Consider the following 16944-nt stretch of genomic DNA (forward strand, 5'->3'; position numbering starts at 1 on the left):
TCTATCATCATTATTTATTGTTCGTATATTATAACTGGTACGGATAATAAAAACATATTTTGAAATATAAAATAAATGATAAAGAAAATATTTAAGTCGGATTCAACCACTAATGCACTACTTACTCATTATGAGGATATTGTATTCACGGAAGTATAGGACGATATTACATGACTTGCGGTCAGTCACCAGATTATGGTGCTTACCTAGTTAAATCTTACTGAGTTTAAAATAAAATATAAGTGATAGACCAATAAATATTATTCAGAATGATAAAGTTCGAATGTAAGTTTGTACCTAGGTACTTAGTATCTGTAGGGGCAGTAAGCAGACCTTGTTTTTCGCGCAAAATTACTGATATACATAATATATTGAAATTTGGTTTGCTTTAATTCGAAATTGTTAGTGTTTTAGTTCAGAGTGAACTCGTATACCTAATTTAAACGTAAATAGCCCATAGGTAATACAAGATATGAAATAAATAATGCGGGTGCTTCTGTATTATACCTAACTAGCTTCCGCCCGCGACTCCGTCCGCACGGAAAATTAAGAAAATTTAAGATTTTTTTTTTTTCTACGTATTTTTCCGGGATAAAAAGTATCCTATTTTATGCCCAGGGTAATAAGGTATAATTATACCAAGTTTCATCGAAATCGAACCGTTAGTTTTCACGTGATGCCTGAACATACAGACAGACAGACAGACAAAAATTTTTTTAATCACATATTTGGGCTTGGTATCGATCCAGTAACACCCCTTGCTATTTATTTTTTCAATATTTTCAATGTACAGAATTGACCCTTCTACAGATTTATTATATGTATAGATGATTGGTCAAACCAATAGATTGGTACCGGCCGGCATATGCTTAACCTACAATATATTATGAGGTTTATATTATAGATAGGGAGGCGAAGAGGGGAATTTTCTGTAATACTCGAGCGTGGCAGTTTAAGATATGAGAGATACCTTAAACCTAATAGAACAACCTTGTTATCTATTTAGCTCTATATGTAGTGACGCGCGCCTAGGATAGACGATCAGATTAGTAAAAAAAAATCGATAGTCTGAAATACTCGAGCGCGTCAGATTAAGATATTGGGGGTTGATTTGTGTTTTAAGACTAAATTTAACTAATCTGACCATAAGTCCTTGACGCCGCCGAGTTATAGGGTCGCGAACTTGTAAAAAAAACGTTAATCCGGCATTCTCGAGCGCGATTGTTTTTATTTTTATTTTGAAGAATATAACCTAAAACTTACTAAAAATATAAAATCTGCCGGTTTCCGCATGACCGGAAGTCTGGAGGAGCCATTTCTTCTTCCGAAAAACGCGTTGCAGCATATAAGTCGCGAACTTTAGATACTTTTTCCAAAAAAATAAACAAAAAAGGTAATTTTATTTTACAAAAAAAGGTCTCTTTTCATTTTTGTCCAATGTTAAAACTTTTTTTACTTGAAGCATCATAAAAACTCAACCTCCCGGTTTTTTTGAGTATATCTCGAAAACTGAGGGAGTTAAGAAAAATTGATATGAAATAACGATGATTAAAAAAAAAAGAAACCCACAAACCTTTTTCGGTCAGATTAAGAGAACCCACCAACATTTTTGTCAGATTAAGAAAATATGCTTTCAGGATACCGAGATAAACCTCCCCTATAAAAATCTGACGCGCTCGAGTATTTAAAAAGGACTTTTTTTCTGCATTTTCAAAAATTCATCGTAACTTATCGTCACGCCGTAATCGTCAGTTTTTTTAAGGGGAGCTTCCTTGGGGCCTACAAAACACCCCTTCCGAAAATCTGACGCGCTCGAGTAAATTTTTTTTTGTGCATTTTTGACGAATTTATATGCCTAGCCCCACCACACAAACCGGCATATTAGTATACCGTTGTTATCAGAGGCACTTGGGGCATACGTAGTATGAATATCTGACGCGCTCGAGAATGCCCAAGTAACTGTTTTTTTTTACATTTTTGAAAATCCGTACTCGCCAAACCCACCGCTAAAATGGTTTTCACCATAGAAGCTTTTCTTTTCGAAATTATTTTCTCTTTCGATTTTGATAAGTCTCGACGACGCCGTTGAATTACGCCATTTAGCTACCTCGCCTCCCTATCTATTAGGTAGGTGCCATGAAATGTCAAAAAATTGAGGAAAGGCCATGAGCATAATGATTTGTTTATCCAATTGTTTTAAAAACAATATTAAAAAAAACAGTAGATCCCCTTCAATAAGTTTTATACCTAAGTTGTTTGCATTCGTATTCAATAATATCTTATCACTGCAAATGTGTCCGTATAAAAACAGTGCTAACACAAGACTTGTAGATTTTCTATGTAGTTTTTTGTCTTGATACCAAATATCTTGAAATAGGGTCATTGCGCCTGTTCGCGTCCACCTGCCTATTCGCGTCCATTTTGCGGACATCTTTTAGAAAATTCACGAAAATAAGTATACTTTAAGTAAAATTGTAATAAGAAAAATTTCCGATAATACCTCAATGTATAAGAGATATGCACACATATTCAAAATATGCCTTTTTTTTTTTTTTTTTTTTTTTTTAAGTGGTGAAATCTTGCATAGATACCCACGGCGTCCGGGGAAAGGGCCGCGGGTTATGTCGGATTCCTACCGACCAAAACCCCACTGTGTTCCGTCAAGCCACATAAACGACGGGGCCACGGGTATAGGTAGAATTCTTCCGTGACATTCAAAATATGCCTGCGGACCGCCTATCCTATTAAAAAAAATTATTTAATTTTGGCTATTAAACGAGAGAGCTAAAACGCGCGGGATTTTGAGAAAAAAAAAAAAATAGTGCGCAGCGTCGCGCTTGACGGTAAGTATCTTATTGTTAAATGTGAATTTTTGAATATGTAACTGTTTCTTTACTTTGCTAACAAAAGATGGAATAGTATGGATTATAAATCAACTTATTTACTTTACAATTAATAGCTAAAATAAGGTGGACGCGAATTACTACACCGAATTTGTACAACTTCCATTTTGCGTCCACGGTGGGCGCAAACTATACCCTTAGTGCATAACAATAGAACATATTGCGTCCACATTGTTTTTCATTACGTAGCAATGAATTGTTTGTTAAAATATGTAATTTAAAATAGATAGTAAATTTTTGACTAAGACTACAAGTTGATAATTTAAATTTTCATTCAAATTAGCAAATTTTTATGCTATTTTTTACTTTGATATCCGTCCGTCTGTATGTCCGTCTGCCGGTCTGTCTTTCTGTCAAAACCCTTTTTCTCAGTAACGAGTGGAGGTATAAAGCTGAAATTTATATTGAATACCTACTCAAATCTACGGTCCCTTGAAGCAGTGAAAAAATCAAACTTAGAAGCCAAAGCAATCAAAAGATACAGCCGTTTATGCTACAAATTTTCGCAAATTTCGACATTTGCAAGGAAATCAAAACCTACAGGGTACTTTACGTGAATACAGTCACTTGAAGTTTGGTACGAAGCAACGTCTTATAGCACAAATAAGGGAAATATTGAAAAAATAATCATTTACAGTTAAAACATATGAAAAAAACAGGATGATACCTACGGAAGTCCCACGTGCAAGTCCCACTTGCATTTGGCCGGTTTTTATTAAATAACTATATTCGTTAACAAATAATTTATTTAAATCTAATTTTTATTTGCATTTATCTGATAAAATATCACCCAATACACTCTAAATTCCTTTTCTAAGCTGGTGGACGCGAACTGGTCCACGGGTGGACGCAAACTGGAATTTTTGGACGCGAACTGGGTAAAACGCCTAATTCTGATATTTGTCTAGATAAATAAAAACCACATGATATTTCCAACACAATTGAAAGTAAATCTTAAAATAGACTATGTAACGAACACGTTACATAAATTTTGCGTTGAAATTTGTTCTGGAACATTTTTATTTTCTCCTTCAAACTTTCCAACTGCACTAAGTGGACGCGAACAGGCGCAATTACCCTAGGTATCACAAAATTCGAAACGTTCAAATTTTGCATCACATGAAGCATGTGGGAATGGTGTCATGTAAAATGCAAAAATTACATAAACCCGTGATTTTATTTTTTAACTCGTGATATTTTTTTATTTACCACGACCTTATCTTATTGCTCTTACTTGTCGCATACTCGCATAGTTATTATCATACAGAGATAGCTGACAAACATTTTTATTTCATAAATTAATACACCTGTAATTGGGCCATGATAAGATAATAATACCTATGAATTCGAGTCGGTTTCCATCGTTTTAAAACTTTTAGAGATCTCGTTATTGTAGTTTCAAAGTAAGATGTGGGAATTTCAGTCAGGTAAAAGATGCAATGCGTAAAATACGACTGCATGGGTTCAAATGAAACTTTAATTATAATGAAGAATGTATACTCTCGGAAAAATTAAATCAAATTTAAATATAAAATACTGACATAATGTAAATCTTCTTGTAATTGTCACTGTGTTTCAATAGTTTTGATTATAAACTCAACAACAATCAGACGGCAATTTACTAGGTTTTAAAACAATTAGCACAGTTTTCTATAAAATACCTACCAATCGAAACCATATATTTTCTGGGCTCCAACGTGATTGTTATAGATACTTACATAGGTACGTAGTTTAACTTACAACGACTTCGGGTACCTAATACGCAAGTCAGCTGTGTTCAGAATATTAATAAACAACTCATTGTTCATTAATATTTATAAATTCATTCGAATCACGCAACACAAATTATAAGTAGATATTAATGTACCTACACAAATAGGATAAAAAGCTTTAGACTATGCGGATACAATGATGGCTGAACATTTATATTAAATAAAAGAAGTGGCACAAATTGGATTAAAATATTTTAATGGTAAAGTAAACATTAGAGTGCAAATTAATCTGCCTGTGTTGCGTTGTCATTGCGACCCACATTTAGGGTAGATGGTTGCACTAAATAGTCAGGACGCAGTTGAAGAGCAACGATTTATATCGGGACATAGACACGTGTTCATTAAAAAGGTATTATTTCCGCCCTTGTTATTTTAAAAATAAGATAAGTTTATTTATATAAAGAAGGAATAATTAAATAATATATGTAGGTACCTATATAGCGTTTGTTAATCGCTTGCACAAATACAAAATTGTATTTATATTAACTTTTCAATGTATTTAATTTAACGGTTATTATTACTTATTTTTGGTTCATCTCTGTAGTTTTGAAGCAGTGGTAGTGTACGTAAAGTTCTGCTCTACTAATTCATTTGTTAAGCAAATGTTTATGTTGCTGTGCTTTGCTATGTATATCGTTAGCATAAACCTAAATGATGTAAGCAATAAGCATATGGACGAAATTTACTAGGTCAACGATAATATACAGTAATTGTTATAGTTTGATATGGCGATTCTTTAACAGTGCCATGATAAAAATTGATAACAAAATAAAATTACACTAATAATAAATAAAATTATTGTTCATTTAAAGAATAACACATGTAAATATAATAATTATATATAATAATAATACATAATATTAAGAAAGGAAATTCGCCTACCATCTTTAAATCAGGATTCGGCGCTTGGACATGATCCAGCGGTTCGTGCGGAGACGAGCCCTGATTGCCCATGTTTACCTAATTTTATTTAAAATCAGGTAATACTATTCTTCATTCACTTCAATCACTCACATAACCACTTCACAGTGCCGTCTTTCGTTTAACACAATCACAGAAATAAATTTAATTTTCATAACGACCCTTTACCACATTCACGTCTACACTGATATTCTTGTAAGGCAGATGAATCCCACTCGTTGCACAATGAGATAACTTCTACGAAGTTGAAACTTGACAAACATGGCAAAGCACGGAACAAACAATACAGTTCCGAGGAATGAAGCAACCTTGATGTCTTGTTCGTGAATTTAATTTTGTTTTCCTCTTGTCTAATTAACTAATCACTTTGTAATTAACTAAGAACTTTTAATGTCACTTGATTCATGGGGTTCATTTAAAAAGGTCCAGTTACAGATTTATAAAAACAAAAAACTCGAAAGATGCTATCTAAGATGCGGTAGTCTACAACGAAATCGTGTGAATTCGTTAACAATAAAAATTTAAAAACGGGGGTCAATTTTTCCCACAAACGATGAATAAATGCAGAGGCGCATTGAACCCGGTACCCGGTTCGCGGGGGGAGAGAGGTAGGTAGGTAGCTGGGAACGAGTGCCGATGCCAGCTGAACGTTATTTTTTCCCACAGCATTGTTCTTTGGACCGTAGCATGTAGCGATTATTGAATTAAGACACTTTTTAATACACTGGCTTTGCACTATTTTAATATCACTTTAGCACTAACCTACATTTTGACTAGATTACAAAAATGTGTGGAGACGAAGAAAATGAAAAAGATAGGAGCGCGCGCGCCGCGCGTGAGGCGGACAACTTTACTGTCGAGTCGGACTGACTGGTCGGGCTGACGGCATGCGGCATGCGTGAATCGCGCAAACCCTGCAGCGTGGAGCCCCTTGCGTCCCGTGCCTCTCCCCGCGGCCGACCGGTCCTTTGCATTGTCAACATTGACGACCGGTGAGATCATCACATAGGCAGATAGACATCATTTGGATTGGATGATTTCATTAATTCATTAATTTCGGTTTTTTAAATTATTTAGGTATATTAAATATTTTCTAAATTCTGAACTTCTATGATGTGAATATGTTTTTGGAAAGCGTACAAAACGTCAAGGTTACCGAGTATGCGAATTCCGGGTATTTCGTGCTTTGGAGTAAACTATTAGCAAAATGCCAAAGCTCTCAAAGCATCTTTGCAACAGCTGCTGTCGGCGCGTGCGAGTGGGACGGACGCAGGTGGTACTGACGAGAGCTTGTTTTATTGGCATCTCAACATATGACATCAATGAACGCATACGTTCCTCTCAAACATATATTTTTAGAAAGTATCTATCTTTCTTTGACACATCTTAAGACAGACACCAATGCATTCAAGAACTGCATTCCACTTCATTTTTAACTCCTTGTTGAGTCATAGATTTGAGTCATCATAAAACAGAAAATTCCTACGCTTTTTAGTTAGGCACACCGCACATTACGTTACCGTCAGGCAATTTTAACAGATTTCAAGTTAATAGGGCCTTTGAGACCAAAAGTTTGAGTCTGTATAAAATTTATTACGACAAAAAATCATTAAGTAATTTTTAATTTTATTAATATTTATCTTATTCTGTGTAGATATCTAAAATTAAAATTAATAGTTAAGTAGGTAAAACATAATTCGCCCCGGGTTCTATTTCAGCAAAAAATCCAAAAAAATGCAACTACTATTCATCAAATAATAATAAGCAGCCAAATTTTTTTTTGATACTCCTTGTAATAAATTACTTCTTCACAAGTTTGAAAAATAATTTATTTTGAAATTAATCCAAATTATAATAATATTTAATGTTCAAAGACCATTAAAACATCTTTATGGAACATAAGAATCAAACCTTGGCAAGCTCTGTGTTTTACAGTGTCATCCAAACTGAACTATAAACTTAAAACTCTAATATAAATAAATACCTAGTCAATTGTAAAAAGTGTTAGTACAAAAATAATTACAAAAGCTTAAGCTCCCGGTATCGTTTACGAAAGATCGAGTTTCAAGGTACTTAGAAGGGTTCATTACAGTTTGTAGAAGCTTTAATTGTTCTTATAATATGCATTTTGTGTCGTTGGTGTTGTGTAACAATACTTGTTTTATATATAGGTACCTACTTTTTTTATCCCTTGTTACAAATTACTAGCATTACTAGCAAAATACAATTTCAGACTATTTTTTGGTCATGTACTTCAGAAATTATCAAATTTTACCACCATGTTTCACTTGAAAGTAAATTATTTTTCTCTTAAAATAATGAGTACAAACAACGGTTTGCACCACCATAAACAAAAGCAACGAGGACAATGACACTGATACGCTTTTAGTAACCATTAAATTACTGTCTCTATTATTGTCTATTCGGCATTCAATTTTTTTTTTTTGCAAACTTACTACCGTTATTTTATTCGATTGTTTGGTTTTAGTAACTCCTATATTAGACAAATCGTTGTTTGGTCTATGATGGGCTTCATCAATTAAGTCGGTTACGCAATTCAGTACAAGGCCGCATACCTATCAACCTATCGGAATTGACGTTCATGATAGGTCATTGAGTTTCATGCGCACCTACACGACCTACACGAAGTATTACAGAATCCATTTGTGACAAGTAACCTGCATAACATTATTTTATTTTTAAATCTACGTACTTAGCTAAATTGCATTTTTCATCAGTTTATACCTACCTATATTTTTGAAAATATTCATACTCATAGCACACCTGAAATGTTGTAAAAATAGAAGAGTTGGAAAGCGTAACCGAAACTCAAAATAAACCCTGCCTCTACGTATCGCTAAATAACCTCGCGGTTAATATTTGTGTTTTAAAAATAACTGAAGTACAAACGGAATCTCTTATGTAATACTAGATCTTAAAAATCACATAAAACAATCAAATGAGACAATTAATTTACTGAAAATCTATATTTATCAACTTTAACAAAAAATAAATAGCTAACGTCATAAAATAATATTTGCAGTTAATTTTTATAACGGACGCAGTACTATTTGAGTTTAGATACTCAGCATAACGCTTTATCTTGCATACCAACAGCAAAGCAGAGAATAAATAAAAACGTTGTTTGAATGGCAATCACGTTGCTATTCTACCGGAAATCAAAAATATGTGGATAGACTCTCAATACACCACAAACTTTGATCAGCTCTGGACACAGTAGTCAGCTGTCAGTCCTAATGATAGCATTCTCGGTTCAATTACTTTTTAGACCAATACAATTATTATTTATGTCATAAATCTTAGCTCATAAAATCGTTGTAAACAGATTTTTTGGAATCGTGTATTCATATTTTGTTAATCAAAACGGCGCAATACGGAGACGAAGCAATGACTGCTTGGACAATGTTCAGTTGGAGAAGATTATACAACGGACGAGGTATAGACAGCGTTGAGGAATCGCGTGTGGAGCTCCCGGCTGACACGAGGCAGCTCGTTTACAACGTCTTTGTTTACTTCAACCGGCGACCAGGAAGAAGCACTAAAGCCTCTATAACAAAAACGGCAAGAGCGACGATGCTTCCAAGAGACATAGTTGCGGATATAATAAGAGATAAATGCCGAGACTGACACGCTTTTCGCCGCTTATACGTCATCGTAATCAAATTGTGGTAAATGCTTCGCTTTTCAATTATTGATGGGTTCATGGGTCAAAATTCGGATCTCGTTTCCACCTCAAAGAGGATGACGTTATGTTAAATGTAAGTTGAACTTTATAATTATTTAACTATTAACTAACCTATGTTTTTTCGCGAAAATGAAGAATGGGTAGGTATATTGTACATTTTTAATCTTGTATGAAATGTGCTTATTAGATTACACTGGTCTGCAAAGAAATCCTCCTTTGAATAAAAATATGATAAACATGGAGATCTTAACATGCTGAATCTAGACTCTGCTTTCAGTTTTTTTGTATCACGTCAAAATTTTTTTTATTGTCGTTTTTAAATACCTCAAAATTCTGTATTGTTTGGTAGTCTCTCTTGCAATAATGCTATTTTATTCGGTCTTTATGATATTTTTAATCACAAAAATGACTTGAATTTATAAAACTAGAACGATATCTACTGAAGACATTATTTTTACACTAATTTGAAGGGAATTTATGGGCTTTTGTAGTTCTCATCATGACTCCGCTGCGCTCAGTTCAAAGTAAAGTTTTAAGGTGACGGTTGATGATTTTATCCTAATAATTTGGTAAAATTTTTATATTGTACTGATAAATTGATGGAAATTTGTAAATAATTTCAACCATAAAGCAAAATTGAATCACGTGTTATGAATTTTTAAACGACGCAACATCGAAATCGCGAGTCTTTAGTGTGGTCTCTAGGGAATGCAAATGCGGGAGCTTAGATAAGAATTAAATTATGAAATTAAGCAGACTAAAGCTGTAAAAAGAGTATCCGGTGACCACTATGAAACATTTCACCAGAAGTTTGAGAGGAGATACGGAAAAGCTAACTGAAAATATAGTAAAATATAGATAATAAGTTGGCGGCAAAGATTGATGATTTTACTTGATCGATTCGTCGCGAAACTCCTTATAAAATATTAAAAGAAAAGAAAACTACTAATTGAAACAATGTAAATAATGTGTAATTATATTATCTTATAGTTTTTAATAGTTTTCTTGACATTATTTGTAATATTCAAACCTAATTATTAAAATAACGATGTATTCTTAGAACAAAAAATGGGTTTCTTTCTAATTAAACTACAAAAAATCTAGACGTGATACAAATTTTTTAAAACTTAATTTCTGTTCAGAAGTATCACTTCTATAATAATCTTGTGCAAAAATAAGAAGGAGCGCGAAAAAAAATTTTTTTGCAGACCAGTGTTATTAATACATATTAATAATACTAGATGTACAAAAGAATATATAAAATATCAACCGTGAGACAATTATAAAATGAACCAAGTGTAACTATGGTTTAAAATGTGTTTTTTTTATTATGATGACAAATTAAATACACATAATGTATGTAATAACTTATTTAAAATACGAGTTTTATTTGAGAAAGTCTTATTAAAAAGACTCGATTGTTCGCATTAATTGATATTATGCTATTATGATCTCATTAATTTGTACTCAGCACGTGAATTAAAGTTATTTTACGTAACTAACTATTTTGGTTTTTTTTTTGTAATATATTTTACCTACCTACCTATTATCACAGCTATTATTTTATTTAAATGTCAAATAAATTTTAATAAATCAGGTAAAACTAAAATAAGGAGTGTTAGATGTGCCGACCAGGGTGTTAGATCTGCCGACTCCAAAAAAATGGGACTAAGGCAAGGAAGATGATGATGAAGGAAAACGAAAATAGGTAACACAATATAGTCAGTAAGTAAAAGACTTCAATTAAATTGTAATACTTTGGTCTTATCGTGCAGGATCGTATGATACCACGCAGCACACTATTACTTTACATGACTACGAAGTAAACATGTTATAAAGATAAGTTACGTGTCTACGAGCCAGATATCATTTCAGTTGCAAATACCTATAATAGGTATCGAACGAAATTATCCCTCTTTAAAATTAAATAATAAGTAATGAAATAAATTATAAGGTGGAAGATTATTACAAAAGTTCCATCGAGAGCTGAATATCGCCTAATTCTGATCCCACAACTATAAGAAATGATTCCTTACCGACAAAGATTTCTATTAAAAATCCCGCCCTCAAATTGTTTTAGTCCATTGAAAGGCCATAGAGCCATGAAACCCCAAGACAAACAGATACAGTATGCTCTTGTAAAATTCATTCGTCGGGACTTACAAAAGATTTTATTCATTCATTGATGTATTACATATTGACAAATTCTATTAAGAAGATATATTTTTTTTTTTATAACTTTACGGCTTACAGCAGAGGATATCTATTTTCTTATTTACGTTTAGCGTAGTAACTATTTATTAATCTGTTGTTTAACTCAAATATTTTTCTACACTATTGTGATTGCCTGTACTCACCCAACGCTGCCCATTGTGAAGAGGCCTACAAGCATTTCCGAATGAGACAAATAAAAATTAATCAGAATACCTATATTGGTTCGACGATTCTGGATGTAAAGCTTCATTACCTTTTGTAAATAATGCACAAGTTCCGAGTCAAGTCTAGTCAAGGCAAAGTCAAGATAAAAGTGTCTTTAAAATTATTAACTTAGAGGTACGTTATTAAAATATACAGATAAATAATTGGTATGTTTACCTGATCAAAATTCTATTAAAACTAAAGGCTTCTTCCTGTTGGACAAAGGGCAAGGGCATTTCAGTGTTGGCTTTATCGATAAAATTACTATAATGCAATTGACACTGTAGGAGACATTGTAAATGATCTGATCGAATCAAACTTCCATTTTCTACAATCACGTTTTAGACTATAACTATGCTGTTCACGTTTAAAATGTCTGAGCTGATCAAGATAATGAAATATAAAATATCAGAATTAATTAGCAATTACATACACATCCTTATGTAATTATCTTTAGCAAAGATGCTACTTTCTAACTCCTCATTCAGGAGAATGTTTTGTTTTTTAACACTTACCTAATCTGAATCCTTCCAGCTAATTTATAAGCATTGCGCATTAGCGTTCTCAAAACACATGGCCAGCCCGATTAATATACACAATATAGCACCAACACTAACATTCACTTTTATGAAATCACCGCAGGAACGAGTATTAATCTTGGAAATGTCCTCTCATAAGAGCAGTAATCATATCACTGTATACGTTTCAATGTCAACTTAATATATCATCAATAGTACATCGATTCGATGTCCATCGCGTGCCAAGTGCGAAGACGCAAGTAGATTTTCATGAAGTGAACGCCACAGATTACTCCAATGCACTGACTATTTCAGGCAAGCGAATACGCCAAGTGAAATACCGGCACATTCTGATTCACACAAGTCGAACGTTTCGACACCTCTGGTATTAATGAAGGTTAAGCCAACTTCTGGTATTACAAAAATATGCTGTTCCGCTCAGATAATTTGCTTTAAACTTAGTTTTTTTTTACTCTAAATACCAAAAATCGTATAATGTTGTATCTATTAAACGTGTCGTTAAATTTTATCTTAACGTGCTGATATAAGAATATCTAAAATATAGTTAGAGCGGAAGATTTCATCTGTTTTACGGATTATTTCCAAAACTTGAATAACTAGTTCACACGCGAATCATAATAATTAAAAAAGGTCCCATCGAGGACATACTATTTTTAGTGATATTCGGATCATAATAAAATTAAGTTGAAAAAAAAATTTGCTCAACTATGTGCCCAATAAATATAGAGGTAGTCTATCATATAAAAAATAAGGATTTTCTTTTCATGTTTATTGCGATTTATCTCATCGCTTTCAAAAATTATTTTACCATTAGAAAACTACATCATTATCAGTAACATAAGCTATTTTCTTTGTCCCTGGTCAATCCGGGCGAAGATGGAGCCATCGGCTAATAAGCGTTACATATAAAATAATCTTTTACAGACTTTCACTTTATGTGTCAATGGTCACTCTGTTAGCTAGCTACGTAGCTGAAGATCATCCATACGAAAACGAACGAACATACTTAACACATACATACGAAATCTTTAAACTCTTTTTATGATTTCAAATAGGCCAATAGATAAGTGCCAAATTCAGTAGCTCAAGTGCAACTTCATATCATACAATTAGGTCTCTTACTTGAGTTCTAGATTGACAACGTTGGCTCTTGTTGGAATTGGAACAATGATGCAAAATATGTTAATAAAATTCTAAGAAATATCATTTCAATGCCAAGTTAAATTTGCAATTTAAATCTCAATCAAACTTCATACTTAAACATAATATGATAACAACTATTTATCTTTAGTCAACAAATGATAAAACCAATGTTGTAAATACGTTAGTGTGCCGTCATTGTAATATTATTATCGAAGAAAGTCTGACGAAATAGTAATAGATTTCATATAGATTCTGCACTATGAAACATTTTCTTATTAAAATTTTTAATCTAGTAGTAGTTTAAGTAGTCGGGTTTTCCTCCCTGACGCTATAAGGGCGTTTGTCCACTACAAGGAATTTTACGGTCCGGCATTCCGATTTTTTACGGTCCGGTATGGCACGCCATTAATCTAAATACTAGCTTGTGCACTATACGTAATTTTACTGTCCGACATTTTACTTTTCCCTATTCCGGATGGTTTTTTGTTTCTACGAGTCGCTGTAGGTATAATTGTTTTCGAATGCCCACTTGCTTGGATTTTACTCTTTTTACTGCATATACCAATTGAAAGCAAGCTCTTGTTTTACTTTCTTTTAGTTGGCAATGAGATTTGAGAAGTCGGTATTGTTATTTTATATACATTGACCTATAATTATTATCTAACACGCATTTTAAATGTTATAACGAAGTAATATAATATTTCACCTTCTTTAATTTTTACTCGTTTCATGTAAAATGCTAAAACAATCATTTACGATAGCATTATACCGCTAAACTTCCTTGAACTATATCGCACTGATCCGAGTAAAGACGGACAGGTGCACAAGCAATTCATCGGTTTTTTCATGCCACACCGGACCGTAAAAAATCGGAATGCCGGTCAGTAAAATTCCTTGTAGTGCACAAGCGCCCTTACTCCAGAATGTACGAACCGATTTCCACGGTTTTGAATTCGTTGGAAAGGTCTCGGGCTCCGTGAAGTTTATAGCAAAGAAAGAGTCTCTCTGGTGGCGAAACTGAGTTCGCCCGATTTGCTAGTTTTTAATAGAAATAAAAAAATTGGTGCTTGACGCAACGCGATCTTTCGAGAGTAGACCACACCCACATGCTAAGCGTTGTGGGTGGCGTGCAATAATACCCATTACTATATTTTATTAATGGGTATTCATCTTAATTTATCTATTTGAGACAATTTTCATTAATTTACCGCAAAATCGTAGTATTAGGGATCGTTATTATTTACGCTTATCGAGCTATAAAACTATAGACACTCTCACGTGTATTTTAAAAAGAAAAATTATTTTGATCAGAACGTAGTAGTTTATTACAATTATCTCATAAAATCAGCTTTATCTTTACCTGAATTATCTTTCCCACACCCACTGCTAGGCCTGTGTCCCAGAAGTGGGTGTGGGGACATAATGGGCTGATGATGATGATGAATAACAAAACAACAATCAGTTCCTAATTATTTTTGCGCGAAAGAGCAACATGATTCCAAGCAAAGATTCTGTTTTGAAGTAAAATTGATTGACCTAAATTTTATATTTTAACTAACTTAAAAAAGGAGAGGTTCCCAATTCAATTGTGTTTTTTTTTATAAATTGTTGCCACATTATTATAGAGTGAGTCCCGAATATTTCAGTTAGGTATTCCTTCAATAATTTTAACTTGTAAGAAAAGTACAAAAAAAAGAAATACAGAAGCCAAATTTCAACTATCTTGTCATATCTGGATGAGTTTAGGAGATAAAAAATATATAAATAACAGAATTGTAGTTGCATTGCTCAAATTTCACAAAATATGTTCTTCTTTTTTTTTCAGCCAGACCCAGACTTCTTTGTTGTTATCCCAAAATTTTAGCAAGACTCAATAATAATAAAGCTGTTAAGTTAGCATCCATAATTCATTATAATTTATTTCACTTAAAAAAAAATAACAATGAAAAGAGTTTTGCGAAAATATCTTATCCATAAAAATAAAGGCAATGGTACGAAAACAATTAACATTCAACCTTCATGGCTGTGATGTTGAAGGTGCTTGTCAAGTTTACATTTAATTTTACAAGTATGAACAATATTGCAATAAGAAAATAGATAGACTATCCTTCCTATCCTATCCTACTAATATTATAAATGTGAAGGTTTGTGAGGATGAATGTATGTGTATATGTATGTTTGTTACTCTTTAGCGCAAATACCACTTAACCAATTACAATGAAATTAAGCACACATATAGAGGGTAAGTTTTTCTTTGAAAATGCGGCTGAGGCTGCGGGTAGAAACCTAGTATTTTTTATATTTTAGTTTTACTTTTGTATAATTTTATAGTATTAAAAATGAATGACCCTGAATTTAGCAGACAGCAGACAAAATATAATTTCAGATGGGGATATCTAAAAGCGAAATTAAGTTCTTCAAGTTATACAAATTGGAAATTGTTTGTCATTGATTTACCTACAGGTGATAATGAATAAAAATTTTATTTTTATTTTTGAACATATTTTTAAATTAAAAATAAATGTTAGGAAAGTTTTCACCGTGTTCCCAGTTGTTTCATAAATCTGAAACTTTCAAATTTAGTTTATTTTTGGATTCTTAAAAGGTGATATCAGTTAGATTTTTCATTTTGGCTTAGAATTTTCTGGGACTTATATCTACTAAAAAAATTAATTATCGATGGAAAAAAGAAAAGTCGTATTTTTGTCTCAAAATAATCAAAAGGTGATATTTTTTTAATTTTAAATTTGTCACAGAGAGAAATTTTGGTAGTGGTTTTCTTTACAACATTGGTAAAGAAAATTAAAAGTAATGCAGTTTACTGAATGTGAAAGAATCAGATATTGTTAATAATTTGAACTTTATGGAGATGAGAAGTATTAATGAAGATATGATTGACAATAATTATAAGTTTATTGTAATTAAAATCAGAAACTGCTACCATGCTACCAATTTGACCTTTTGAGGCCATTTTTTTGTCCAATGTAGGCATGGGCGAAGGCGGGCCAAGTGATTGGTGAGAGATAAAACAATAATCTGAATAGATATACCTACACAGTACACAATCTACAATTTTGTCTTTCAAAGTAAATTTAATTATTTAATCTTATAAAATTTAAATTACGCACGCATCACAAATATTAAAGCAAAATGATCTGTGTCGATATCCAATTATACAACTGTACAGTGTACATATTAAAATTTTAGCTCATAGGTACCCGCCTATCTATTAACATTGACTCAAAATTTCGTAAATTTAAAAACAGACTTATGTTAAAATTAAAATTGAAACTGTACTTACCAGTCATAAATTAGCAATAGCCGATTTATATCCATGGATTATCCTGTCTGATGATAAAGAATTCGAATAAACTAATTATTTTACCTAAACTGCGATTGGCACAAATTACACATACAGCTTTATGATTTTGCCAAAATAAAAGTCGTACAAAAATAAATCGAACATGTTATTTTCATAAATAATTTAATATCCTTTCAATATTTTTACAAAAAGGGATAAAAATAATCAAAGGAAAAATAAT

The 16944-nt window shown here is 32.6% G+C and overlaps 1 protein-coding gene across 3 annotated transcripts in view; it reads right to left on the bottom strand.

The window, feature by feature from the left end:
* The window catches only part of LOC123693540 (protein numb), a 33606-nt gene extending 16662 nt beyond the window's left edge, over positions 1-16944 (bottom strand). The window contains exon 1 of one of the 3 annotated variants that reach the window (XM_045638699.1): positions 16704-16944. Coding sequence is in view for 1 of the 3 variants with exons in the window: in XM_045638698.1 (XP_045494654.1) it covers positions 5558-5629 (72 nt within the window). In the remaining 2 variants the exon portion in view is untranslated. Of the gene's footprint in view, positions 1-5557; positions 6496-12235; positions 12664-16703 lie in introns of those variants that run through there. The other 2 variants (XM_045638700.1, XM_045638698.1) reach the window with 2 other exon arrangements.

This window comes from Colias croceus, chromosome 8 (genome assembly GCF_905220415.1).
Source record: "Colias croceus chromosome 8, ilColCroc2.1".
NCBI lineage: Eukaryota > Metazoa > Arthropoda > Insecta > Lepidoptera > Pieridae > Colias > Colias croceus.